General features: G+C 44.7%; 2 protein-coding genes across 2 annotated transcripts; one reads left to right on the top strand and one right to left on the bottom strand.

Moving 5' to 3' along the window:
* Positions 1-288: 288 nt before the first annotated feature.
* Positions 289-19,586, top strand: gpr179 (G protein-coupled receptor 179). Its single transcript, XM_029624650.2, has 12 exons — positions 289-1,519; positions 1,668-2,781; positions 3,478-3,586; positions 7,660-7,744; positions 8,051-8,277; positions 10,770-10,838; positions 12,306-12,415; positions 12,638-12,876; positions 13,210-13,348; positions 13,918-14,020; positions 14,106-14,255; positions 14,680-19,586. The coding sequence occupies exons 2-12, from the start codon at positions 1,754-1,756 to the stop codon at positions 18,064-18,066; spliced, it is 5,646 nt and encodes a 1,881-aa protein (XP_029480510.1). The 5' UTR covers positions 289-1,519; positions 1,668-1,753; the 3' UTR covers positions 18,067-19,586.
* Positions 19,497-25,935, bottom strand: mrpl45 (mitochondrial ribosomal protein L45). Its single transcript, XM_029624651.2, has 8 exons — positions 25,684-25,935; positions 24,890-25,091; positions 24,465-24,582; positions 24,000-24,098; positions 21,719-21,767; positions 20,892-21,041; positions 20,214-20,387; positions 19,497-19,853 (listed from the first exon to the last, which is right to left on the bottom strand). Exons 1-8 carry the CDS (start codon positions 25,744-25,746, stop codon positions 19,755-19,757), a joined length of 954 nt encoding a protein of 317 aa, XP_029480511.2. The 5' UTR covers positions 25,747-25,935; the 3' UTR covers positions 19,497-19,754.
* Positions 25,936-26,799: the final 864 nt, after the last annotated feature.

Consider the following 26,799-nt stretch of genomic DNA (forward strand, 5'->3'; position numbering starts at 1 on the left):
CACAGACTATACACACTTAAATACACGCACACACACACACACACACACACACACACATCTGTGCAGCCTCATTGTCTTTCCCACACCACTGCAGAACCTCCCCTGCTCTGCAGTCCTGGGTGGGGGTAGGCGACCCACAGGAATGGATGAAAATTCTCAGAAGCCCGTTGCCATGGCACCGAAACAAGGATGTGCCTGCATCACCCAGAGCCTGGAGTTGTCTGCTCCATCACTGAGATATAAGAAGGAGTGGGAGGTGTCTCTCTCTCTCTCTCTCTCTCTCTCTCTCTCTCTCTCTCTCTCTCTCTCTCTCTCTCTCTCTCTCACTCCCTCTCACACACACAAACACTCCCTCTCTCTCTCCTTCTCTCCCACACACCCTCCTTCCCTCATTCTTAGTGATGATGAATACTGAATCGTATGATAAGGGAGATTCCCATTTTATAGCCACACATGACGACACTCAATGTGAATCTATCTCCACCTGTTCGCCAAATAGACACCGGTAATCTATTTGTGAACACACCTCATACAGCTGAAAGCATCATCATATCTATAGCATCCCTGACTTCCCTGGCAGTGTGTGTCACTGTGTACATATTCCTGGAGGATCAAAGAGCAGCCTGGTCCCTCGTCCACTCTCCTGGCTGACCCCGCTGGAACACCAGGGGTTAATCCATCGAGCGCACGATTTTGATGGATGCCCAAATACAGGCGGATTAACCCTCATCCCGCATCATCCTCTCTCCTCTTTGCGCTGCAGACACACACACACACTAAAACACACACAGAGACACACGCAGACATACACAGCAGTCCCTGCCGCCAACAGATGTGCACTCTCATCACTCCACAGGCACAACAGTTACATTAGCATCTCCAGCAGCATACCGAGGGGGAATCACAGAAAGAGAGAGAGGGAGAGAGAGGGGGTAGAGGTTGAGGAGCAGGGGTAATCACCGTCAGTCAGAAAGAGAGAGCGAGAGAGAGAGAGTGGACAGTGAGAGCGAGAGATGTTTTACAGAGGAACTGTGGAGCGAGCAAGAATGTAACAGGCAGACAGAAGGAGGAGTGCAGAAGAGAGAGAGAGAGACACAGAGGAAAGCCGCTCTTTTTCTTTCCCCTTCCACACACTACTACACCTGCTCTCTCTCACCGCCCCACCTTGCCTCAGACCCTCAATATTGGGCTGTTCCCTCACTCCCCTCCTCCCTCTCTGCCTCCTCCTGTCGTACACGCTAGCGCTTGTTTCGGGCTGGGAGTGTGGCGCACCTCTCTCTCTCTAATCTCGGTTGGTTTTGTCTCTCACTGCTCTGCTGCTGCTCTCACCGGGGACCCGTCGTCGGGAAACGGGAATACAAACATGGGAGTAACAGGCAGATTGACTGCGGACATGATGGGAATGGTAGTGGGATTGAGCGGGAACGCCACTGGATTTTCCCAACAATTCCCTCTCCCTCCCACTGACATGCAGGATTAACCAGGAACACAAGTTGGATTCCTCCAGTTCCCATCGGAGGTAGAGAGTATGATTTTTATCCGTGTGTGTGTGTGTTTGTGTTTGTGTGTGTGAGGAGTGTGTGATTATGAGGCACAAATGAGCACGGTGTGTTGTGTGTCTGACTGAGACAGTGCTACAGATGATCGACTCCCCCTTGTCGTTACAGTAGACACCTGCTGGAGCACCTCAGCCTGTACGACTACAACTGGAGAGAAGGAGAAGAGACATAAAGAGAGATGAGAGAAGAGGCTTATGAGGCTTTCCAAGCCTCGGCCAAAATGTGACATTTATTTGAGGATTTTGAAAAAGGTCAAGACTAGAGATTATAAAAGAGGGAGGTATTACTATATGGCCCCCCCAACGGGAGTGGATTTGAGAATGGGCCCTGTTTGGCTCCTCTTGTTGCTGCTCACACCCCTTCTTTCAGCACAGGTTAGCATAGTTTCTGAATTGGGGACTACAGCCGAGTCAGAGGACCCAACGTCATCCGTTGTGAGCGCTACAGGGGAGTCGGGCACCCCCTACAGCCCTGATCCCTCAGGGTCGGTCACGACCCCCTCGGAAGCCCCAGAGGAGGACTGGACGCCGGCAGAGGCCTTTCTCTACAGCGGGGACGACTCCGTCTTGGAGATAGTGGAGTGTGACCGGGCGTACAGTCTCACGGGCCAGAACGGCCCCCTGCCACGAGGGTTCTATGGCCCCCTCCGACCGTCCATGGACGCCCTGGCCAACACGGCCAACTTCCTCAACATGATCCTCCAGGCCAGCGACCTGCGAGAGAGCAGTGTGCGAGAGGACATGGAGTGGTACCACGCCATGGTGCGCGCCCTTCTGGAGGCCGACCCCCTCATCCGGCAGGCCCTCCTCACCTTTGACGCCGACCCAGCCTCCACCGCCCCCCAGCTCGTGCTCCGCGCCTCCCGGAACCCTGCACCCCCCAGGTACCAGAACATCCTCCTCCAGGACCTCTCTAGCCAATGGGAAAGTCTGCACCTCCCGGCCCCCGCACCCGACGACACCTGGTTCAGCAGTTTCAAGTTTCCCGCCTCTTCAAACCAGCCCACCTCAGCCCTATCTAAAAGAGTCCTCCTCAATGACCTCAGCACCCTGGACACACCCAAATGGGGGCAGGGCGATAGCTACGTGACCAATCGCAGCGGGGTGCGCTGGGCCAACGGGCCATTCCTAGAGTGTGAGGACGGCCGCTTCCTGCCGGGCTGGCTGCTCACCCTATCCACTTCCTTCTACGGCCTGAAGCCCGACCTCAGCCCTGAGTTCAGGTCAGTCAGGGCCCTGGCTGTGTCTAAAATGGCACTCTATTGCTTATATAGGTTTTGACCAAGTGTCACCCTATTCCCTATATAGTGCACTACTTTTGACCAGGGCGAGTTGGGCGAGGGCCCTGGTCAAAAATAGCACACGACATAGGGAATAGGCTGCCATTTGGACAAACCCATGTCTCTCTCTGTGTCTCATACTGATGACCTCATTTGAGGTAGATAGGTTTAGTACCATCATCAAGGACTATGATGGCTCCAACCCACTACTCCTTCCCCCAGTAGGCTATAATTCACGTTTCGTGCCTGGCTCTAAAAATATCTGGCCCCAGCAGTACTAGGGCCTATAGTAGTAACCAGAGAGCCACACTGGAGATACTTTGATAAGCATTTGAAATAGCAGATATGATTGAATTACCCATTGCTGGATACGATCTGACATTTCAAAGTAAGGCCCTTTTAAAGGCCAAAGAGGTTGATCTAGAGAAAATGTCAAGCTCCAGGCGATAGAGTTGAATACGGATGATTCAATTACAATAATAATATATTTGTTCCCATAAAAGGTCCTGTTGTTTATGTTGCTATTTGCTATTTGTTTGTGCCCAGTTAGTTTCCAGGATATTCTCTTTTACTGAAATGGATGTGTCTCTTTGTGTGTGTGTGTGTGTGTGTATGTGTGTGCGCGCGCTCTTGTGCCAGGGGTGTAATCCGTGTGGATGTAAACGTACAGGGCTTTGATGTGAACCAGTGTGCCACGGGGGACGCTTGGTTTGCCAACACACACCAGTGCAACCGCACCACCATGGAGGTAAAGAGACTCTCAAAACATTTAAGCCCTGGAAAAAAACGTAACTGGAACCTCAAACTGTTGTTGAAGAGTTACAGAACCTCTTGTCTCTGACCAAGGCCTAGATTCAATCAGATCAAGCGTTAGCCGGTGACAGCGTTGGAGCTGTCAAATCGGTGAGCAGCTGCTCTTGATCATTGCCACGAAGCCACACCCATCCCATCCGCATTACAGTGGGTTTTTGACCAAAGGCCACACCTTCTCTTGATAATGCTTCGCTTTGATTGAAGTTTTTATAAAGTAGAGCAGAGCTCAACTTTTTTCTACCGCTCGGCTAGCAGGGTTCTCGCCGCTCACCTTCTCACCATCCCCCGCCCGTTTCTCTGCATGCCCTCGGTGAAAATGAATGGGGGCACAACTTCTCCTGCTGAATTCGTCGTTGGTGAAACCCCTGCATTAGAAGTTGAGAACGAGAAAGTGTAGCCTACATATACATAATTACGTTCAAATTGAAAGTCGTTCAACAAAATTATGAGGATTTCTATCAGCCTAATCGAGGTGTAGAGCTCACATTCCACTTGTGGATTTGACCGCTCTAACGCACTTCCACCCCCGATAATGCCAAAACAACCGCTATGCGGATGTCTGCTAAAGCGGATCTGATTGAATTGAGCCCTAAATCTCCTAGAACCAAACATTGAGTGGGCTGGCCAGCTACTCTGTCACAAGAGACGGCAAAAACCCCTAACTGGCTAAACTCAACTCCACGATTTACATTGGAGTTGAGGGTACTGGAGCTCCGACGTCACATAAAATGTTGATTTGATTTGATTCAAAACTGCTGATTAAATCACCCAACGAATAGCCCACAGTTACACAGAACAATGTATTGTGTAATTGCGGGCTATTCTTTGGGGTCTAAAAACTGCCGTTTTTGAGCCATCCACACTAGTCACCGCGTAACTCCATCGTAAATGGTGGAGTTGAGTTGAATAAGCTACAATACTCCAAACCCTAACCTATACACTTTTGTAAGTCACCATATAGGCAGTATTTAAATAGTAGTAATGGGTATTGTGACATCATATGATTCATATAAATGCATTCATCAACCCGAAACGCTTTAAATAGCGTTACTCTCTCTCCATCTCCATCCTTCACCTGTTACTTCATTTACATTTTTATCCTCCACTCAACCCCTCATCCATTCATAGTTGTCCTCCTCTGCTCCTCCTTTACCTTCACCCCCAATTTATTCCCCTTCTCTTGTTTGATCATCATCTGTCCTTTCCGACACAATCCTCTCCCTCTCATCCCACCGTTCTGTTTAAAGATAGCTGTGCTGGGTGGTGGAGGGATGATCTGCAGGATTAAGATGATAATCCAGCCATGAACGACAACCTTCCCCCAATCCCCATGCACCCATCACTCATCTGACAGGCAGAAACAGAACACAGGAGCACGCCCATATCTCAATCTCATCAGCATCATCCCCTCTCTAGTCTCATCCTGTCCCCTCATGGAACATCCAGACACAGGTCAGAGGTGGAACAAGAGAGAGATTGATTTCCAGGTAGAAGGGGATGTTTTATTAGAGATTATTTAATTTCCTACAAAAGGAGTTCATTGATTCATGTTTAATTGCGGGCTAAGGCCTCTTTTAAAAGGGGAAGCGATGACTTGCATTAAAACCTATTTAAAAAAAAAAATGTAATACTGTATTTAATCTATATGATTTTATGATCTAGCTACACTTAAATCAAGTGATTTGATACCTTTATCAGTTTTTTTCAAAAGGCAAACAGATGTGTCTTTCACTTTCACTTTGTACTTGAAGGTAGGTAGACGTGTGTGTGTGTGTGTGTGTGTGTGTGTGTGTGTGTGTGTGTGTGTGTGTGTGTGTGTGTGTGTGTGTGTGTCGTCCTACGTGTGTGTGCATATGGGATTTCACTGGTAGAAAAGGGATAATGCTCTTGGTAGCGAAGCATTACATATCCATTTAGGATATGTACATCATGAGGCTTTAAAGTGCAGGTCCATGCTATGTCTACCAACCGGCTGACTTATTAATTACTTGTATGCCATCTCCATCTGAGAATGAAATTACCTTCATGCCTGAGTTCAGTTAAATCCATGGAACAAACAAATATTTAACCCTTTAAGTAGAAACGCGTTTACCCCGCCCACCTGAGAATTTGTCTTTTTCAGGCATCTATTTCCTGTGTTTGAGGGGTGCCCCGCCCACCTGAGGATTTGTCTTTTTCAGGCATCTATTTCCTGTGTTTGAGGGGTGAAAATCCACTTGTCACTTAATTCTCGCTGGATTGATACCTTTCATTTGAATCCCCCGACTCTTTCATACTCTTGCTTGTGCCTGTCGTTTTTTCCCCGTTAACGTTACGACCGTGGAAATGTTTGTTCTGACCTGTCAAACACACCCCGGCAATGGCTGTCATGGGCTCAATGGGATACATTGTCTTTCTGTTGAATCTAAATGAACGCTAAAGCTTCGTCAGGGATTTAACACACCGTCTCGACGCTTACATCACAAGAAAGAGAAGAAAAATAACCTTATTTTGATGGGTGTTAATTGTTTGTGGAATTGAAAAAAGTAATAATTTAATACAGTTGAAATGTTTACAAATTAGATGCGCTGAAGTGAAACCAACTTCAGAAAATGAAGACTCGAATTATAGTGATATTATGTCTGATCTCGCCAACAATGTAAAGTATGTTTAGATACTGTAGGTGTAATCTAGAGCCAAGCGTGTTTATTTTTCATCTACGGGTATCTTGCTATTATCACACTTGTTGAATTATGCAAGAGAACGTGACAACAACAGTAATAAATGAGGCGGACAGTGCAGGTAGGGTTGACAGAGCAAGTGTCTGGTGGTTGCAGCCCTGTTCCTCCCCTTTTGTGGTAATTTATTCATATCTGCAAATACGTCTGGTGTATTTATGCAAATTAGGTACATATAATAATAAAAAAATACCTGATACTATAAGTAAATGTATATGAATGAGTGCATTCTAAGAAAGAAAAGTGAAATTTGACAATAAAATGGAATACCTGAATTCCCACCAAAATCCCTGAACTCTAATTCAGTCAATATCTCACGGATTATACAAACTCAAAACATTAGGAGTATCTTCATCCATTGTCCAACTGTTGCATTTATTATAATAGTTTTGAAACCTTTTAACAGTTTAGATGACCGTTGCTACTTTGAGCAAGCAATTAGGTCTGTATTGACCTGATGTGGGATTGCACATGTACTTGAAGGTAGACGTGTGTGTGTGTGTGTGTGTGTGTGTGTGTGTGTGTGTGTGTGTGTGTGTGTGTGTGTGTGTGTGTGTGTGTGTGTGTGTGTGTGTGTGTCGTCCTACGTGTGTGTGCATATGGGATTTCACTGGTAGAAAAGGGATAATGCTCTTGGTAGCGAAGCATTACATATCCATTTAGGTTTTAACTTAGATTAACACGGAGGCGAGAGGCGAACGTCCAAATGGGTGTTTCCTTGACTGAGTGCAGCTGTGCTGGGAACCATCATGGTGGAGAAACTAACACCAGGCTGGCTGAGAGAACATGTGGAACACACTCCATCTCCATTAACTCGAGAACAGCCAAGCATGTCAGTCCAATCAGGCATAGGCAAATACAGTCACCTAACTGTAACAATTCATACCAACAAAGCCCTATTTATCATAACAAGAGAACAGTGTTTTTTGGGCCATTTTCACACAGAAATGCTGATATTACAGCAGCAGCAGATAATGATGCCTTGGTTGTGTTGGTTTTTCTGACGTCCACAGCTGTTTACAGATGGAAACATTGCAGATATGCCAAAGAAAAACTATTACTTGCAATTGAATTGTTTTTCATTCCTCTAGGAGCTCCCCTTTCAGGTGTGGAGTGGGGATATTGCAATAATGATAAAGTCCTCCTAATACAGACATGTCAAACTCGACACCTCACGGACCCTATTCATCCTTGGTATCAATCAGGGACAATGATTGAGCAAAATCCAAACTACCCTTGTCCTTGTACTATGATGTGAACTTTAATCCCCACTGCTTTTACTACCTTCCAGTGTGAGCCAATCACAGGCCAGGGATTCAGATTGGGCCAGTACTGCTGTCGCTGCAAAGAGGGATACTACAGCCCCCCAATGGACGGTAAAGTAGACACACAGGTTGCATCCCAAATTGCACCCTATTCTCTTTATAGTACACTACTTTTGACCAGAGTCCACAGGGTAGTGCACCCTGTGGGGAAATGGGTGCCATTTGGGATGTATTCAAATAATCAAGAACACTTCTATTCAATGTTTGTCTAAGAACTTTACTTTATATAAGACCCTGGTCAATGTGATGTAATCTTTTGACTTGTAAGCCAAAGACAGCTCTAAGACAATACTTAAAGATTCATTGTCGTCACTGTCCAGCTGTCTTTGTTTCTATCCCCGTTCGTGTCTAATACAGAAGGTGGTGCCCTGAACGGCAGCGGTGAGGAGGGGGGTGGCGTGTGTTACCCGGCCCTTCCCATCTGTCTCCCCTGTTGGCCGGGCTGCAGGCGCTGCGAGGACGGCTCTCCCTGTTGGGTAGAGGAGGACTGGTTCCTCAGAGCCGGGGTGCTGGCCGTCCAGGGCTTCTTCATGCTGCTGGTGTTCATCAGCATGCTGGTGGCCTACCAGTTCAGATGCAGCAAGGTGAGTGAGTTCTAGTGGGTGAGAGGGTCATATTCATTAGGGTACACTGTAGCAAAATGTATCGCAACGGAACATTTAAATGAGTGCTTCTTGTTGGACAAGTTAAGGTAATCCCTCGCTGTTGCATTATGCTTTCTTCCGTGTGGTGCCTAATCAATACACCTCTGGAGTAACTCTAACAGTTAAGGTTAATGGTAGAGAAATATGATTCTAGATCTGTGGTTAGGGGCAACTTCTACAACAAGCCATCATTGATGGTTAACTGTTTGTTTCATCATGAAGATCTCACTAGTCTTCAAGTTTCAATGTTTATTCGCAGTGCTACTTGAGTCGATAATTAGAAGGAAATTGATATGAAGCTCTGCTAAAAGTAACAATTAAGTTGTTCCCTCATTCTTTTGAAACACTGTCAGTGCTAGAATATTGCTTCCTTGCATATAGAATATGCTGAAACTCTGCTCTGTGGCTCTATCATAGCTAATCTAGTCATCTTGACGTCTTCTGTCATTACTCATCATAGTCGTTGTCACTCTAGATAAGAAACGTGGAAATACCTAACTCAGGGCTCTGAGCTTGAATTTAAAAAACGTCTCAAAGTAGGAGTGCTGATCTAGGATCAGGTCCTCCCTGTCCATATAATATTATTCACCACGATCTATAAGGCCAAATTGATTCTATATCAGCACTACTCTAAGAATCCTTCTGAATATGAGCCCTGAGTGTTAACATGAATTGAAAATCTTAAGCCATGTTCTATGTGACAGCTTACGAATGAATACATTTATCCAATATCAGATACAGTAAGGCCAACATACAGGTAACTGCCAAAATAAAGGGAATTGGCAACATAAAGTGTCTTAATAGGGTGTTGGGCCACCACGAGCCGCCAGAACAGCTTCAATGCACCTTGGCATAGATTCTACAAGTGTCTGAAACTCTATTGGAGGAATGCGACACCATTCTTCCATGAGACATTCCATAATTTGGTGTTTTGTTGATGGAAAACGCTGTCTCAGGCGCCGTGCCAGAATCTCCCATAAGTGTTCAATTGGGTTGAGATCTGGTGACTGAGACACACACACACACACACACACACACACACACACACACACACACACACACACACACACACACACACACACACACACACACACACACACTTTAAACCCCCTATACTCTTTTGATACCCCTCTTTCAAAGTCACTGAGATCTCTTCTCGCCATGGTAACCAAACTAATGGCCAACTGGGCATTTTATACAAGCATGATGGAATGCGGGTACTATTTAATGAAGCTGCCAGTTGAGGACCTGTGAGGAGTCTGTTTCTCAAACTAGACACTCTAATGTGCTTGTCCTCTTGCTCAGTTGTGCACCGGGGCCTCCCACTCCTCTTTCTATTCTGGTTAGAGCCAGTTTGCTCTGTTCTGTGAAGGGAGTGGTACACAGCGTTTTACGAGATCTTCAGTTTCTTGGCAATTTCTTACATGGAATAGCTTTCATTTTCAGAACAAGAATAGGCTGACGAGTTTCAGAAGAAAGTTATTTGTTTCTGGCCATTTTGAGCCTGTAATCGAACCCACAAATGCTAATGCTCCAGATGCTCAACTAGTCTAAAGAAGGCCAGTTTTATTGCTTCTTTAAACAGCACAATAGTTTTCAGCTGTGCTAACATAATTGCAAAAGGGTTTTCTAATGATCAATTAGCCTTTTTAAATGATAAACGTGGATTAGCTAGCTCAACGTGCCATTGGAACACAGGAATGATGGTTGCTGATAATGGGCCTCTGTACGCCTATATCCCATTAAAAATCAGCCGTTTCGAGCAACAATAGTCATTTACAACATTAACAACGTCTTCACTGTATTTCTGATCAATTTGATGTTATTTTAATGGACAAAAAATAAATGTGCTTTTATTTTAAAAAACAAGGACATTTCTAACTGACCCCAAATTGTTGAACAGTAATGTGCTTGTACCCCTCATTTGCTCAAGTGTTTCCTTTATTTTGTCAGTTACCTGTATAATCTTCATGTATCATCACATTACAGCAGGGGCATTAGTATAATTGTACCTCCCCCTGGCCATTCTTCCTCTCTAAGATAGTGCTCCACGGACCTAGTCTCTGCATACATCAACACATGTAGAGCTAAATGGTTAAACGTGGAGCAGCAATGGTCCACAGAGACATCGGAAATCAAAGCACTATAAGATAAGCACATCATACTGAACCAATCACGTTTCCTCAATTCCTCCCCCCCCCCCCCTCCCCTCACTTTCAATCTCCATTTCCACCTCTCTCTCCCTCATCCACCCCTTCCCTCTCCACCCTCATCAACTGCATCCTTCTCGCCATTGACCTCTACCTTCCCTCTTCTCTGCCCTCCCCCATCTCTCCCCCTCACCCTCCCTCTCCCCACATCCATCCCTCCTCTCTACCCCCCTCCATTTCACCTTTCCCCCTTCCCTCTGTCTATCTCACCTCCCCCTATAGAGGATTCGGGCATCGGGTCTCCTGCTTTTGGAGACCATCCTGTTTGGCTCTCTGCTCCTGTACTTCCCGGTGAGTGAGATAATATATGAGCGAGTGAGTGTGGAGATAAGAGCGCTCTTTTCAGATCACTGCGTTGGGTTGGGGATTATATCGTAATGGAGGATTTAGATTGGTGGTGGGGAGGGGGAAAGTTGCATCCCAAAGGCACCCGTATAGGCCCTGGTCATAAGTAGCGCACTATATAGGGAATAGGGTGCCAGTTGGGAAGCAGCCAATGTATTCATTGCATAATTCTGCTTTACTCGATGGCCGGCAATAGGTTATCAATCACTTGTGTGATTCATTATCCCAATTAAGTAGTCGTTGCTGTCAGAGTGTGCGCAACTGGTCGAAGGAAGTCAGGTGCAGGAGAGCAGAGATGAGTGAACAGGCACACTTTAATCAGGCAGAGGAAAACAGCCAGACGCAACTGTGTCACAACACTCCGGCCCAAGGAAAAAAAACGATAGCGCACAAATCACACAAATAGATACAAAATAACAAAACCACGGGTTACAATACCCGGCGCAAACCCAGCCTGTAGCGTCACGCATGTAACGAACTAACAAAACCACACTCAGACATGGGGGGAACAGAGGATAATCTACACATAGAGTAATGAGGGGATGTAAACCAGGTGTGCGGAAAAACACAACAAAACAAATGGAAAATGAAAGGTGGAGCGGCGACGGCTAGAAGACCGGTGACTTCGACCGCCAAACGTCGCCTGAAGAAGGAGAGGGACCAACTTCGGCGGGAGTACTTGACAGTTGCACAACTCACTCACACATGTATCTACCCTGAATCATTGATCAAAGTATCCCGTTCAAGCCAATGGTAAATGATGGGGGCATTGTGATCATATTACTTCGCTCGCTAGAACACAAGGTTGAGTTACATATGTGCGATATACACATATTAATGTGTTCCCTTCCTCCGTTCAAAACGGAGGAGCTTTGCTGTGTTCCCACTTCACTACGCTATCACAGATGCACTAAAGAAACACATATGGGGGATTCAGACGCTAAAAGGCCGACACAAAGGTGAAATTCCTTTCAATCTGCTGTAACTGTGGAGCGTTGGCCCAGACAAAAGGGCAACCGAGGGACAGGTTCTCTCATCTCTGTAGGGCATCACCTGGGGGGGGGGTCACACATCGCCCCCTTTAGCCCTCCAGCCATTTGATCTACTGTTGCGGCGGTCACCGACCTAGAGCACACATACAAATCCACTCATGTACACACACAGTCCTGTACACTGCGCATTTCTGTACACGTTCCTGATTACTAAGTGCATAAGTGCATAATGTGTCTCTCCACTGAGGAAGGTAGAAATGTTCTATTTAAACACATTCTAATCAATTATGGTCCTGTATTATTTTTATCCACAAAGCCTGTTACCTATTGTAACTACAACGACAAGGTAAACTAAGCTCACAGGGAGTGATTTTGCGCGATAGATCATCTGCTAATGCCTCTCTCTATCTCTCCCCCTCAGGTTTTCATCATGTACTTCAAGCCCAGCACCTTCCGATGCATCCTGCTTCGCTGGGTGCGACTTCTGGGCTTTGCCATCGTCTATGGAACGGTAACCCTGAAGATATATAGGTCTGTACTACCGCACTCTCTCACTACTACATTTCACGTATCGTCAGTATCACCGCACGGGTATCCCCTCTCTATAGTCAGGTCGCTCAATGTTATGAGCTCTTTCCCTGAACTCAGATCAGTTTGTATGCTGTAATGTCATTCAAAATGTGTCAAAAAAGTGTCTGTGTATGTTTATCTCTGAGGAACGAGTAACATCAAGTCAACTTCCCACACATACAGGGTTCTCAAGGTGTTCCTGTCGCGCACAGCCCAGAGAGTGCCCTACATGTCCAGCATACACCTGCTGAGGTTGCTGGGAGTCATGGTTGTGACCGTCAGCTGGTTCCTGTGTGCGTGGACCGCGGGCGTTCTTCAGAACCGTGACCGCAACGTTCCGTTACTGATCATGACGACCACGTCGGATGGTCAGGGCTTCAGCCTCTGTGACCTAGACCGCTGGGACTACATGATGGCCGTGGGTGAGTGGATAAATCTAATTGAAAAAGAGGGTTGTTGGTGTTTTCCAGGTGATACAGAGAAAATAATCTATATTTAAAAGATAAACTCCAGCACACGGGCATTCTTGTGTAGACCTAATGACCAAAACCAAAAATCCAGTGAATGTTACTGTTATCGATTTGGCTTTTTCTGTCTGGCTACAAATCACATTCCTGATTGAGGTCAGAGGTAAAAATCAATTTACAAACATGATTTTGAGCTCAACAACCCAGACAAAATAACACATTACTGCCTGACACTACTTGTGTATGAGAAGAGTATAAACGTTATGCCTGTCTCTTTGTCTGACTCAGCCGAGCTGATGTTTCTGTGCTGGGGCAGTTTACTGTGCAGTGCAGTGAAGCCAGTGCCCTCAGCCTTCCACGAGCCTCGCTACATAGGTATCGCCATACACAACGAGCTGCTGCTATCCTCCATGTTCCACCTGCTACGGTAACCAGCGTACATGATCCTCGGCTCTAAACAGAGGCAGTAAACCGGATAAAGCCAATGATTTATAGTATATAGGCCTACACTAGATGAGTCACAGGGGGCGCTGTTTTGAAGCCACTGCACCTCCATCTTGGCACTCCCCCACCGTTGTGAAAAATATTTTGAAAGCTGTAGAAATGTATTTATTCATGTCTTTTGTACAATACGTTTATTTTATTACAGACACAATGCATACTTTCAATTATATTATGTGAGCTAAACCTTTAAAAAATAAAATAAATAAATAACATGTTCCTTAATAAATTATCATTTTTGTAAAGTTCTGTTACTGTTCCCACTACAACAAAAAATACCTACATTCATGTAATTTTGTCCTTGAAACATTTAATTCCTATGGAGGACTGCTTCTTCTGGGGAGTGCCAATATGGCTGACCGGTGGCTTCAAAGCCTCTGATTGGCCAATACATAGCATCAGCAATCCGGGGTTTATATACATCATTGGATAAAACATGCTTATTCACCACGAGAAACGCATATTGTATGTCTTCCTGTTTTATATTTTCCTTAGGTTTGTCATGCCCTCTCTGCATCCTGACTGGATGCTGTTGCTGTTCTTCATCCATACGCACGTCACCATCACTGTGACACTTGCCCTGCTCTTCATACCCAAGGTACATGGCAATTTTCTTCCACAAGCAATGTAAGTATAAACCTGTGTCTGACACATAATAACTACTCTCTGTGTGTATTCTGTAGTTCCTCCATGTGTCGAGGGCGGGGAAAGAGGAGATTGCAGAGGAGGTGTATGAGGATGAGGTAGACTTGCGGCGATCCGGCTCGTACCTCAACAGCAGTTTTACCTCAGCAGTTTGGAGTGACCACAGCTTGGACCCCGATGACATTCGGGTAAACTCCCTTTCTGCCCTGGACCCTTACTAAGTGACCATTTCTATTCAGGCACTGTCTAGGCCAAGACGGGAAGAAATTATTAAATAGAATTTAAACCTTAGTAAAATAAAACAATTATAAACATTGAATTACTGCTATAACCATTTGTAGGATTACTTTATACTAATTTAAAACCAATTCGACTTTCATTATAAACTTATTATAAACCTGTGTGTATTTCACAATATATGGCCTGGCATAGACCTGACCTGTTTTCTCCTCCGCCTGCCCCTTCTCTTCTCCCTAAACTTGCTCTCCTTGTCCTTAACAATAACTCTTCCCCAACTTACTGTTCCCAATGGTTTTCCCTCTGCTCACTCATACCAATACCCTCCCTAATTCCCTTTATCCTTCCTTCTCTCTTCCTTTTGACCTGCACCAGGATGAGCTGAAGAAATTGTATGGTCAATTGGAGGTCCACAAGACCAAGAAGATGACAGCAAACAACCCCCACCTGCAGAAGAAGCGCATCTCTCGGCGCGGGCTGGGCCGGTCCATCATAAAGCGTATCACTGAGATCCCAGAGTCCATGAGCCGACAGTGCAGCCGTGACGGCAAAGAGGTCAACTTGGGCAGCAGGGATGTTACGCACTCCGAGTCCTGTAAGAGAGCGCCAGATACTTTTAGCATAAATTACAAAGATGAATCAGTAAAGCAGCCTTCACCGGTGCTGCGTAAATCTCAAAGTGACTATGACTATGTAACCGATAAAGACCCCTCCTTGCACGACACCATGTTAAGGGCGAATCTAGCTAAGAGATGCTCACAGCGCTCTGAGACAGACTCGCTGGACATCGCACCATTGGTCTGTAAGTCGGCCAGTGCCCAAAACCTTACAGTCGATAACAATCTCCTGCTTCCTGGACCTACAAAGCTACACAAGTCACAGAGTTTAGCGTCCAGTAAAGCCCACAGTCTGGAAGACACCTACCGGGTAGGCAGAAATACTCCAGGCGAGCAAAGGCAGTCCCAACAGGATATCGCTATCAAGGACCAGACCTCAAGTGCCCTTGTGCAATCCCAGTCTTATGACAAAGCCGAAGTGTGTCCCTGGGAGCTGACGGAGGAACGCCCTGCCAATAAGAACCAGCCACACGTTACCTTTGCTCCCTCCGAGGAAGAACCACAGAGCCCAGAGAGTATATCATCACCAATACTGAAACATATTTGCCCCTGGGACCATTTACCAGTTCCTAACCCAGCAGAAAGTCCTGCTGGGGATTCACAAGGGGGAGAGGCAGATTGCGAGTCCCCGAGACCCCAGGCTCCCATCTCCACTAGTGTACCTGGGTCCCCAAAGGCCGCAAACGACATGCGGGTCTTCTCCTTCCGCACTTCCACCCAGAAATGGCTCTCTGTCAAATCTTTCGTAGGATCTGTGGATACAAGCATCAAGGAAAAGGCCAAAAAGGAGACAGCAGGAGATACGGTAAAGAAACAGGACTCAATATCACGAAAGACCCAGGGGAGTGTTGCCGCCATCGCCGTCATCGCAGCATTAAAATTAAAAACTCCAAGCACTTCAAGCGCAGAAGCAAAATCGCGAAGTGTTTCAAACTTGGAGAAGAAATGTGGTGTTTCAAGCGTAGACAAGAGGACACAGCAAAAAAGAAGTATGACAACAGGAGATGTGAAACCTGTCCTCGTGAAACAGGCTGCAATCAGACTGTCCTCAATTGATTCCTCTGAAAGAAGTCCTAGGAGAATAGTGGTTGTACAGTCCACTGTCTATCCCTGGGACTCAGAGGACATGCAAAAGGACAGTGTGTATGAAAACGTGTTCATCTCAAGGGAAAACACTGCACATAGCACAGCTAAGACTCCTTCCACTCACAGAAGAGGTAGCCAAATTAGGCCTGCTCTGAGTTTTTCCCAATCAGAGATTTGCCCATGGGATGTTCCTGCTTCCTCCCAGCAGGCCCCACAGAGACAACAGAGCACCACAGCAGACATCTGCCCGTGGGAGGTGGAGGAACCAGAGGAGGATCCAAAGGCGCCTGCACGTGTCAGTGTATGTCCTTGGGAATCAGAAGGAGTATTTAAAAGACAGGAGAGTGTCCGGGGAGATGTATGCCCTTGGGAAGCTGATGTTTCCGCCATCCCAATTACCTCCAAACAGTCTGAGAAGAAACCAGAGGGTCTGAACAAGAAAGCAACAGATGTATGTCCTTGGGAAACTGATGAAACCCCACAGATTTCTCACGGCCTGAAACCCCAAAAGAGTGTACGGGTTGATGTCTGCCCTTGGGATGTGGGGGATTCCTTCCCTGAAAAAGTAAAGGTGCCGATAATTTATGAAAATGTTAATCCACAGGGGGACAAGGGATTACGTAATGCGCCACCAAAATGCCAGGAGTCAATACATGCCAATGTCTGTCCATGGGAATCTGAAGAGACACCAACATCCCAAGACGGTGAACGGGAGAATGTCTGTCCTTGGGAACCAACAGACACGGCAAGCATGGGGAAACAAGATGTACAAACAAAAAGCACAGAGCAAGCTAAATCTGCATCTGAAAAACTAAGTGTCCCCTTAGCAAAAGCATGTCCATGGGAATTCCCTGACCCACAGAAAGATTTGACAGTACTTTGTCCTTGGGAAGAGGAGAGTACAATGCCACCCATAACCATAAAGATCACCAAAAGATCATTTTCCCAGGAGACCACTGTGGCAAAAACAGACATTTGTCCATGGGACATTGGTGACCAAGAAAAGACAGATGGAAAAGACAGCCCTTGTACAAATGTTTGTCCTTGGGAAACTCAAGGCAGAACTCAAGCTGATCCAAAAAAGACTGACAGCGTCCGAGTAAATATTTGTCCTTGGGAGACTGAGAAACCAGAGAAAACAGAGCAGCAAGACAGCAGTCCGGCTATTGTCTCCATAGAAACAGGAAAGACTAAAAGACAAGACAGCCTTCTAGCAGATGTTTGTCCTTGGGAAACTGGGGCAAATGATGAGCCAGACAAGACAAAAAGACGAGATGGCACTCAAACGGACGTTGGTCCATGGGAAACTGAGGAGCCAAAAAAGACAGAGGAGAAAGATGGTGTCAAAGTTGATGTTTGTCCTTGGGAACCTGGTGAGACTGACAAGACAAATAGACAAGACAGTACTGAAGCAGATATCTCCAAGGAAACACAAAAAGAGAAAAGACGAGACAGTGTTCGAGTTAATATTTGTCCTTGGGAAACTGATGTCCCCGAAGAACCTGAAAAGATGAAAAAGCAAGACAGTGTTCGGGCAGATGTTTGTGTATGGGAAACTGGTCCAGCTGAAGAGTCAGAAAATACTCAAATCCAGGACAGCACCAAGGCAGACATTTGTCCATGGGAGACCAGGGATCCTATAGAACCAGAGAAGATAAAAAAGCAAGAAAGTGTCCGAGAAGACATTTGCTCATGGGAAACTGATGAACCAGAAAAGTCTGCAGAGAAAGAGGAAACTATCCTTGCCAGTGGCAGACAGGACGTCACAGAGACCCAGGGTGCACTCTCTATGGAACAGGGTGACGCTGCAGAACCTGCAGCCGGCAGCACGCAGGGGGCAGAGGCAGCCAAAGCTAACGTGCCCCTGGCTCGGCGTGACGCTATGTGCCCTTGGGAGATGGAAGAGACCAAACCACCATCATCCCCCTCATCCATCACAGAACACGACAATAACTCTGACATTTTTACATGGGATCCTGAAAACATTCCTGAAGAGGAAGAGGAGGAAGACGATGCCGAAAGTGCTGCAGAAGCCTTCGTCTTCCCATCCGACTTGTAAATGCCAGGCCTGTCAGTTACTGGCTGGAACAAGAATTTCTCAGTGGGTGGTTACACCTGATTCACTGACTGGGTCACTGTGCAAAGATGTCCTATAGCAGGGGGTAATGAATCGGACATGACCTCTGCACACCTGAATGTAGCAAAGGCGCCCTGGACTGTCCATCCATAACACTCCCCAGAAAGACACTGCTTCACAAGCAATACACCCCTGGGCCAGGATCTGCAAATGCTCTGCCCACCAGAGGTACACCCCCCCCCCCCCCTCCCAGGTTCTCAATCAGAGGAAGTATCTGGATGCAGTCCCTCTTCTTCTTTCCACTTTGACCAAATTTTAGATAATGAATATTGTTTTGTGTCTCTGTGTGTTTATAAGTGACAATGTGCTCTTCCGTAATCACACAGTTAAAACCCCATCGCCATGGCTGTAAAAGGTTGACAACGCGTTTTAAAAAATAACAGCCCGAACCTTACGATAACTCCTTATAGACACACGGGGAAATAATCTACACTAGACCAGTGCTCCATCAGCTTAACTGGGAAGCACATCCAGCATTTTTGGGAATCACCGATTACAATGGTGGTGATGCATGTCCTTTTTGTTGCCTGCTATAAACACATTCCAAACACGTTAAGGACAGCTTTCCAGCTGTAATATAAATCTGTGCTTTTTCAAAGTCAATTGTGTCAATTAGACAGTCGTGGCTACAAGGACATCAAATTTAATGTCAGTCCTGTAGATCAACAACATGATCACGTCCCCACAGGCACAGTGCTAATATTAATAATATAACACATCGAACTTTAACAGAGAACTTAAAATCTTTCTAATTCAATACTGATTGAGCTATAATCTGTTATTTTGAATAATTTACAATAGCAATTTTAGTGAAATAATAAATACATATTTAAAAAAAATACGTGTGTGCATTTTGAAGATGCACGACCCAAACTTTTTTCACATTCTTTTTTTAAAACATACAACTCAACTTGGAAACAGTTGCCCTAAAAACAACTGCACCTCAGTATAGTCCCATTAAAACTGTACATAAGGCCCTTGTCATTGATTTATTCACCATTTCCATGCTTTATTTACCAAATGTATCCATCCATCCATATATCTCCTCATTCAGTGAAAATGAAAATTTTGTGCAGTGGTAAGATCGTCTTCATGCTTTGCCTCGTGTTATCCGCAATGGACCAACTTCGTTTTGTGAGTGTTTTTTTTCTGCATGCAAGGTGTTTTTTGAATGGGTGTGCAATGTCTTTTTGTTAAATAGAATCAAATACCATCATCATTACACAATGCATCCTTTTTGTATGCATGTTGAAAAGTATTTCTGTTGATTTCAGTTATTTTTGTATGTATTGCCGATGAAAAATACAGATTATTCTGATATAAATGTACATTCACTGAAATCCAAAAAGGTATGAAAAAAGAGATGGGACATTTTATTTTTGTATTTTTTTAAATTAACATGTTATATATTCACCATTGAAATAAACCATACAATCTCTACAGATCTGGACAATGTGGATTATTTGAAGTGTTTGAGATATACAAGTGTAAGGTGTAACAAACAGTGTATTTTTATATAAAAAGGCAGAAAACTAAATGTAGCTTCATGGTTTCTGAAAAAAAAATGAGAACATATGTGTTGGCCCAGAATTACAGCTCCCAACTGTGGTCTATTTGTGCCACTGCACAGCCTTAGGCTTGGGCACTTCATAGTTGAGCTCTTCAAATTCCTCGCCTGGCTTGAGCTCCGGGCCAGGGATCATAACAGTCTGAAACAGAAGAAACAAAAGCCAGTGAGCAGGAATTACAACCACAGACAAATGGCCTCTCATATTCACTTTTGTGTACCATACAAGTTACTGAGAAATCTAAGGCCAGTTCTAAAACTGTCTTGAGACAAAACACAGATGGTAAATAACAGAGATTCAGTACATTAAAAATCATTTAAAATCCGTTCAAGTAATGAACTGAAAATGTACTCAGGAATTTCATTAGTCGTCTAATTATTTTCTAATCAACCCTTTGGTAAACAGTGTTAAAGGGGCACATCGCCACTTTTTAACCACATTAATTTGTGACATGCCCCTTTAAAATCAGTAAACTTGCTATAGACTCCTATGAAAGGTCACCTTGACGATGGGTTCCTTCACTGGGGCCCAGGCTGGTACTATCTTGCCATGTAACCTCCACATGCCGTATGGGTTGACGAGGTGCCTCTCCAGAACCAGGTACTCCAGCACATCCCTGGGCTCCTCTTCGCTCCCCATCATCAGTCTGCCGAAGCGGTCGTAGACAGCCAGGGTCTAACCACCAGAACACACAAGTTAACCATTTAGGAATGATGTTAATTCAGGTAACACAACAAGGTAACACAACCCTTACTGAGGATAATGGTGAAACGATGATGTAAACAGAGTGGTTACATTCAGCCATAAGAGTGGGACAGATTCAGGGGGCAGGAAAAGGTAGGGGGGGGGGAGAAAAGAGAATGAGTTAAGAGAGAATTGGTTCACTCATTACTAAATTGGTTCACTCATTAGTAATTGGTTCACTCATTAGTAATTGGTTCACTCATTACTACTATGCTAATGCAATGTGAATGTTTGAGTCTATAAATAAATGCAGACCCTTATAGCTAAAGCTAAGCGTAGCGCCATTGTCTCCTTTTAACGTTTCAAAATGTGGGATTCCATAGTACCCAACCTGTGTGTTATATACTTGTTTAAAGGCTCGTGGTGACAGTATTCCAACATGACGACGACCATTTGCGGAGTGACAGACCGTGTGTTTGCGACTGTCTGTCTCACCTGTCTGGAGTGCATGCGCACCGTAACCTGCCCATACAAGTTGCCTTTGCTGACCATGTCTGGGCAGCGGGCGTGCACCACCTTGGGCGGCTCCAGGGACTCCACGAAATGCCACCGCAGCGTCTTGTAGCGGTTCCCCCTCACCATCTCCTGCACAGGATGGACAGACAGCTTAGATGGCATTAGCTCACTAAAAGAGCATCCCAAAGACAAAACACAACAAGTAACTTGTAGGTTATAACATAGGTTACAAGTATAATTAACATTTGATCATACTATTTCTTTGTAAAATACCTGGTTAATTCTGTACCGTAAAATTAAGTACAATAGGCTTGGGCCCATGTGAGGTCGGTATGTGCTAGCCCACTACTTATAACTAAGAAATGTCAAAGAAATGATATCCAAGTCAGGGCTGCAGCTATGCATTTGGTTTGCTAACTGGCTAGATGTCATCAAGATCAAGCTTCTTGCTTACAGCAGAGACATTCAACTCCCTCCAGGATCAAGAGCCCTGTTGCCTAAATTGTTTTGAGCGTTTAAAAACAGAGCGTCATGTGTACACTTATGGTAACACCGCATACCCCAGTACGGTACAGAAACGGTATGACAATCTATATAGCGCACAACCCTAAAGTGCAACACACACACACACACACTATTTGCAGCAGCAGCAATTTTCATGACATGATAACACTGGGATTGTATCAGTGCAAATAGAACTGAGAATAAATATACATGGTGAAATAAATAGCCTGTGTATTGTATAAACAATAACAGTTAAGCAAGTGTACTGGTGATGATGACTGCCTGAAGGAGAGAGAACTCACAGGGTAACATCTTTCTGTCACAAGGGAGTGAAGTCTCTCCTTGTTAAACCTGAAAACACAGACAGAAGAAGGGTGATACACTTAAGAGCGACTGTCCCTAAAAAGCCACTTCCTGTTTTGATAGCGACCTGTGGCATCGATGGCAAAAACTTTATTCTGGTGTCAAAATTTACTACAAAGTGTAAATAGGATCATTTTGGTCATCAAGTAAGTCTCGACCAAAACGGAGATTTGCGAGATAGCATTTTTGCTATGTCATTGAATGAATGGGACTGTAACAGTTTTCCTTGGGTTGTGTTTACTTCAAACCTGCCCACATGCCAAAAGCTGGCAGCACCCAAAAGTAACCATCAATTTGGAGCGCAGCTGCACACGACCAGATATTAATGCCCATGGTAATTTCAAAAAACCATTTGATATACCTATGGGGCTAGTTAGGGACCATCGGTAAAATACACACTGTACAGTGCATTCGGAAAGTATTCCGCCCCCTTGACTTTTTCCACATTTTGTTACGTTGCAGCCTTATTCTAAAATGTATTAAATGCATTTTCCCCCATCAATCTCCACATAATGAGAAAGAAAAAACAGGTTTAGACAGTTTTGCAGATTTATTCAAAATAAAAACCTGAAATATCACATTTACATAAGTATTCAGACCTTTTACTCAGTACTTTGTTGAAGCACCTTTGGCAGTGATTACACCCTTGAGTCTTCTTGGGTATGATGCTACAAGCTTGGCAAAACTGTATTTGGGGAGTTTTTCCCCATTCTTCTCTGCAGATCCTCTCAAGCTCTGTCAGGTTGGATGGGGAACGTCGCTGCACAGCTATTTTCAGGTCTCTCCAGAGATGTTGGATCGGGTTCAAGTCCGGGCTCTGGCTGGGTCACTGAAGGACATGCAGAGACTTGTCCCGAAGCCACTCCTGAACTGTCTTGGCTGTGTGCTTAGGGTCGTTGTCCTTCTGGAAGGTTAACCTTCGCCCTAGTCTGAGGTTCTGAGCGCTCTGGAGAAGGTTTTCATCAAGGATCTCTCTGTACTTTCCTCCGTTCATCTTTCCCTCAATCTTGACTAGTTTCCCAGTCAGAGTGACCATCGGGTTCTTGGTCCTGACCAAGACCCTTCTCCCCCGATTCCTCAGTTTGGCCGGGAGGCCAGCTCTAGGAATAGTCTTGGTGGTTCCAAACTTCTTCCATTTAAGAATGATGGAATCCACTGTGTTCTTGGGGACCTTCAATGCTGCAGACATATTTTGGTACCATTCTCAGGTCTGTGCCTCGACACAATCTGGTCTCAGAGCTCTACAGACTATTCCTTCGACCTCATGGCTTGGTTTTTGCTCTGATATACACTGTCCACTGTGGGACCTTATATAGACATGTGTGTGCCTTTCCAAACCATGTCCAATCAATTGAATTTACCCCAGGTGGACTCCAATCAAGTTGTAGAAACATCTCAAGGATGATCAATGGAAACGGGATACACAGGAGCTCAATTTCAAGTCTCATAGCAAAGGGTCTGAATAAGGTATTTCTGCTTTTTATGTTTTTGCTTTGTCGTTATGGGGTATTGTGTGTAGATTGTTGAGAAAAAAAGAGTATATAATCCATTTTAGAATAAGGCTGTAACGTAACAAAATGTGGAAAAAGTCAAGGGGTCTGAATACTTTCTGAATGCAATGTCCATGGGACAATATTTTAAATGTCAATAGCTCCTTATTTCAATGACAAACTATAAATTGTAGAAATTGATACACAAATATTGAAAGCATTTATTGAGACAACTAAAAGATACACAAAATGAAAATATTGTCCCATTTACATTGTATAATTTATTGACGGTCACCAACTAGCCCCAGGCTATCCAATGTCAAACCAACTTCGCCACGGTCACACACTAATCAGCTGAAGCTAATTGGCGAAAGAAGGTGGCTAGCACTAGCTAGCCTAGGCAACTTCAAGACAAGACCTGGTTAGACTGTTTCAAGTTACCGTTGAATTTTCTTAATGAGCCACCCGAAAAACTAAGCCAAATCAGGTAGTTCAGATTTACAAACAAGATGAGCCTAAACAGACTTTCACAGCAAGCTATATCAGTGAAAGCAATATATCCATCATGAGCACAGTGAGTCACTATCTCACTTCCATTAGAAATGCCTCACTGGAATAACTGGGGACACCACTCACCCCTTTCACAGATCATCTTTGCCTGGTAGCCAAGAGTGTAAGCAGGATAGGGAGCAGTTGATTTGGGTCATATGAGAGTGAGTGTATCTCTTACTGTGTGAGAGCGTTGTGCGCGTCAACGAAGATCTCCTGAGCTTTCACTGGGAACGCCTTTGTGGTGAACTCAGCGTCATGCTCTTTGATCTTGCGTATCCTGCAGTGGAGAGAAGGTTTGGTGTTCCCACTTTAAATGAACTACAACTTTTAAGCCTTCATAAACCCTTTATTAGGCTTTCATGAATGGACTATAAAGCCTTTATAAAAGTTTGTTTAAAGTGTAACCGGGTTTGTTTCAATGCCAAAGACGTTAATGCAATATAAGAGACAAATAGGTACTCATTCTAAGTCTAATACTAACAGAGAGTAAGAATATCTAAGGAGTACATGACAGACAGTCTTTGCTAGCTGGGAGTATTTGAGTGTGTGTGAAAGATAAGGAAGGATCACTCAATATCCTACAAAAAGATAAACAATGGGGCGGCGGTCAATGTTAGAGTGGGACACAGGAAGACTGTCTCACGCTAGCTGGGAGGCAGCACCCTGTTTGATCTGCTCTGTGCGCTGTTTCAGACCCTCTTTGGACAGACTGGAGAGACGAGCATCACCTTCTGGGGGGATATAGGGGTCAAACACTCCCGCTGTGGTAGTGGAAAGGAGAGAGATGTTGTTTATTGTGACTATGTATATTATTTGCTTCATTGTAACAGTGGCAACCCTCATAACTTTGATTCTGTGTACAACAAACTGAAGGTTGGAACTTTAACATGACCATAATGTATATGCTAATACTGTACTGGTCTAGCTTGCTTTTAGAACAAGTCTGCAACATGTATTCTCAAAATGGCTCATAAGTCTTACACTACCGCTGATATGCAGTCATCAGCAGCAGTGCCAGACTGTCTGACATTTTGAAAAGTGTATGAATGCACATAAACAGGTCTGTACCAGTGCAGGCGATGTTGATGGCTCTCTCCATGTACTCCTGCCTCAGGACAACACCTGCCGCTCTGGCTTTGGCCTCCTGGTCTGCCGCGACTGCCGCCTTCCCTTTTATCCCCACCGCAGGGGGAATGAAGTAGCGCTTCTTGGTCCTTACCGGGACAACAAAGGGCAGGGGATACCGTACCTCCAGCGAAGCCTCTGCATTCTGCACGAGGGAAAAGCAGGTGGATTAGATAAGAAACTATGGAGTACCAGTCTATGCATAAAGGTTATAGCACACTTTGTTCATGTGGTTTGCAATTCATGGAGATAAGAGAATTGCACATCATTATCAATTGGTTATTATTGCATGGTTAATATCATACTGTGATGGCACATTCGAGAACATTTTCGTTTATGCATTTAGTATAAACAAACAACTTGGTTTTGGACATAAATACAAAAATCTGATGACGCTAGTCAAAGAGACTGAAGAAAACAGTGTTATAAAATGCAATTATGACATCTTATTGAGTTACACGCGTTTTAGGTTAGCTACGGTGATTGATGAATGAGTATAAACTAGCGAGGTAGCTAAACTGGTTTAAAACTTAGTCAGTTGAAAAATTGAGTGTTTTAGCAAGAGTTGCCTTCTAAAAAGATCTGCTTGCTGGGTTTAGCTAGGTTAGCTAGCTAGCTACTGCTGATTATAAACCTACAGCTTTTTTCGGTGCCATTTTCTGGGGCTGAGCAGTCAACATTTCAATGAATTATGTGTAATTTATAGCTAATGTAATCCACATTCTCTCAAATAATACCTTCAAATTGCTGAATCTCATCCGATGCAGAGGCAGTAATGCCCTCCTCATGGACATCGCCATATTTGCTGTCAGACTCAGTTTGAGGTGTGTTCAAGAACAATATATCTGCGCTGTGCTGCGTATTGTTACGATTCTTCTTGCAACGTTTTGGGGGTCACTTTGGCTATTCTGCCTTGCTCTGCATTTTAGAATAAACTATTACTTGTTTAGGTTTTTTTTAATCATGAGAATCTGCTTTCAGTTATTGTTGATTTATAGATCAAAGATGTTTAGATCAGAAGACAAAAAATCTACAAGGTGTGGCCAAATGTTTAACTGTTGTAACAAGGCAGAGGGCTCCATTTAGCTCTGCATTGACATGATTGGTTGATGGTAGGTGAGGGCGGGCGGTCCTGTATAAACACAAACTCACCTACTTGACAATTTCCTTCACAACAGCTCTACGCTGCCCCGTAAAGCACAAGAAGTATGACTGCCCTGACTTGCATAGCCGGTAAATGCTGATCGTAGTGCTGCGCTGCCAATGCAGACGTCAGAATGACCATGCAGCCAGCGCCTTTGATATGGCCTCTGCAGAAGTCAGTGCATTCATAGTTTTTGCGCTTCCCTAAGCATCTCAGAGCTGCTCTGAAATAAGTTGTCAAGTGAGTTTGTATTTATGCAGGACCTCATACCCGCACCTACCATCAACTAATCATGTCAATGCGAAGCTATATGGAGCCCTACTCATTGTTACAAAATTTGAGGCGCACAGTGCAGTACGGAGCGCAATTTGGCCACTGCTTGCCTCTTGAGGCTTCTCAATTGCATCACACCATCCATACGCCTCCGACCACATTTTTGGATCAAGCATAAGTTGGTTCTTATGGATGCAGGCTACAGCACCAGTTACTTAGCCGTTGGACACAGATAATAAAGAGTTACATGGGTTTAGATAGTGGAATTGTCTCTTAAATTGGTTGCTTTTTCATGACATGATCTGAAGATTTGAGCAGCAGCTACTTCGAACACCTTCAGTGGCTGTGCACGTCTTTTTGGCAGGAGGATTCTTAAGCAAACAAAATATAGTTGATAAAGAGATGTCTGCAATGACCTACATGAGTCATGTGAGTA

This window comes from Oncorhynchus nerka, linkage group LG21 (assembly GCF_034236695.1).
Source record: "Oncorhynchus nerka isolate Pitt River linkage group LG21, Oner_Uvic_2.0, whole genome shotgun sequence".
NCBI lineage: Eukaryota > Metazoa > Chordata > Actinopteri > Salmoniformes > Salmonidae > Oncorhynchus > Oncorhynchus nerka.

Coding starts and splice junctions, on each gene's coding strand:
- gpr179 (XM_029624650.2), top strand. CDS start 1,754: ATGAGGCTTTCCAAGCCTCGGCCAAAATGTGACATTTATTTGAGGATT. Junction 10,839..12,305: donor CTCTGCTCCTGTACTTCCCG/GTGAGTGAGATA, acceptor TCTCCCCCTCAG/GTTTTCATCATGTACTTCAA. Junction 14,256..14,679: donor TGGACCCCGATGACATTCGG/GTAAACTCCCTT, acceptor GACCTGCACCAG/GATGAGCTGAAGAAATTGTA.
- mrpl45 (XM_029624651.2), bottom strand. CDS start 25,746: ATGGCGATGTCCATGAGGAGGGCATTACTGCCTCTGCATCGGATGAGA. Junction 25,092..25,683: donor TGAGATTCAGCAATTTGAAG/GTATTATTTGAG, acceptor TCCCTCGTGCAG/AATGCAGAGGCTTCGCTGGA. Junction 19,854..20,213: donor TGAAGGAACCCATCGTCAAG/GTGACCTTTCAT, acceptor CTTCTGTTTCAG/ACTGTTATGATCCCTGGCCC.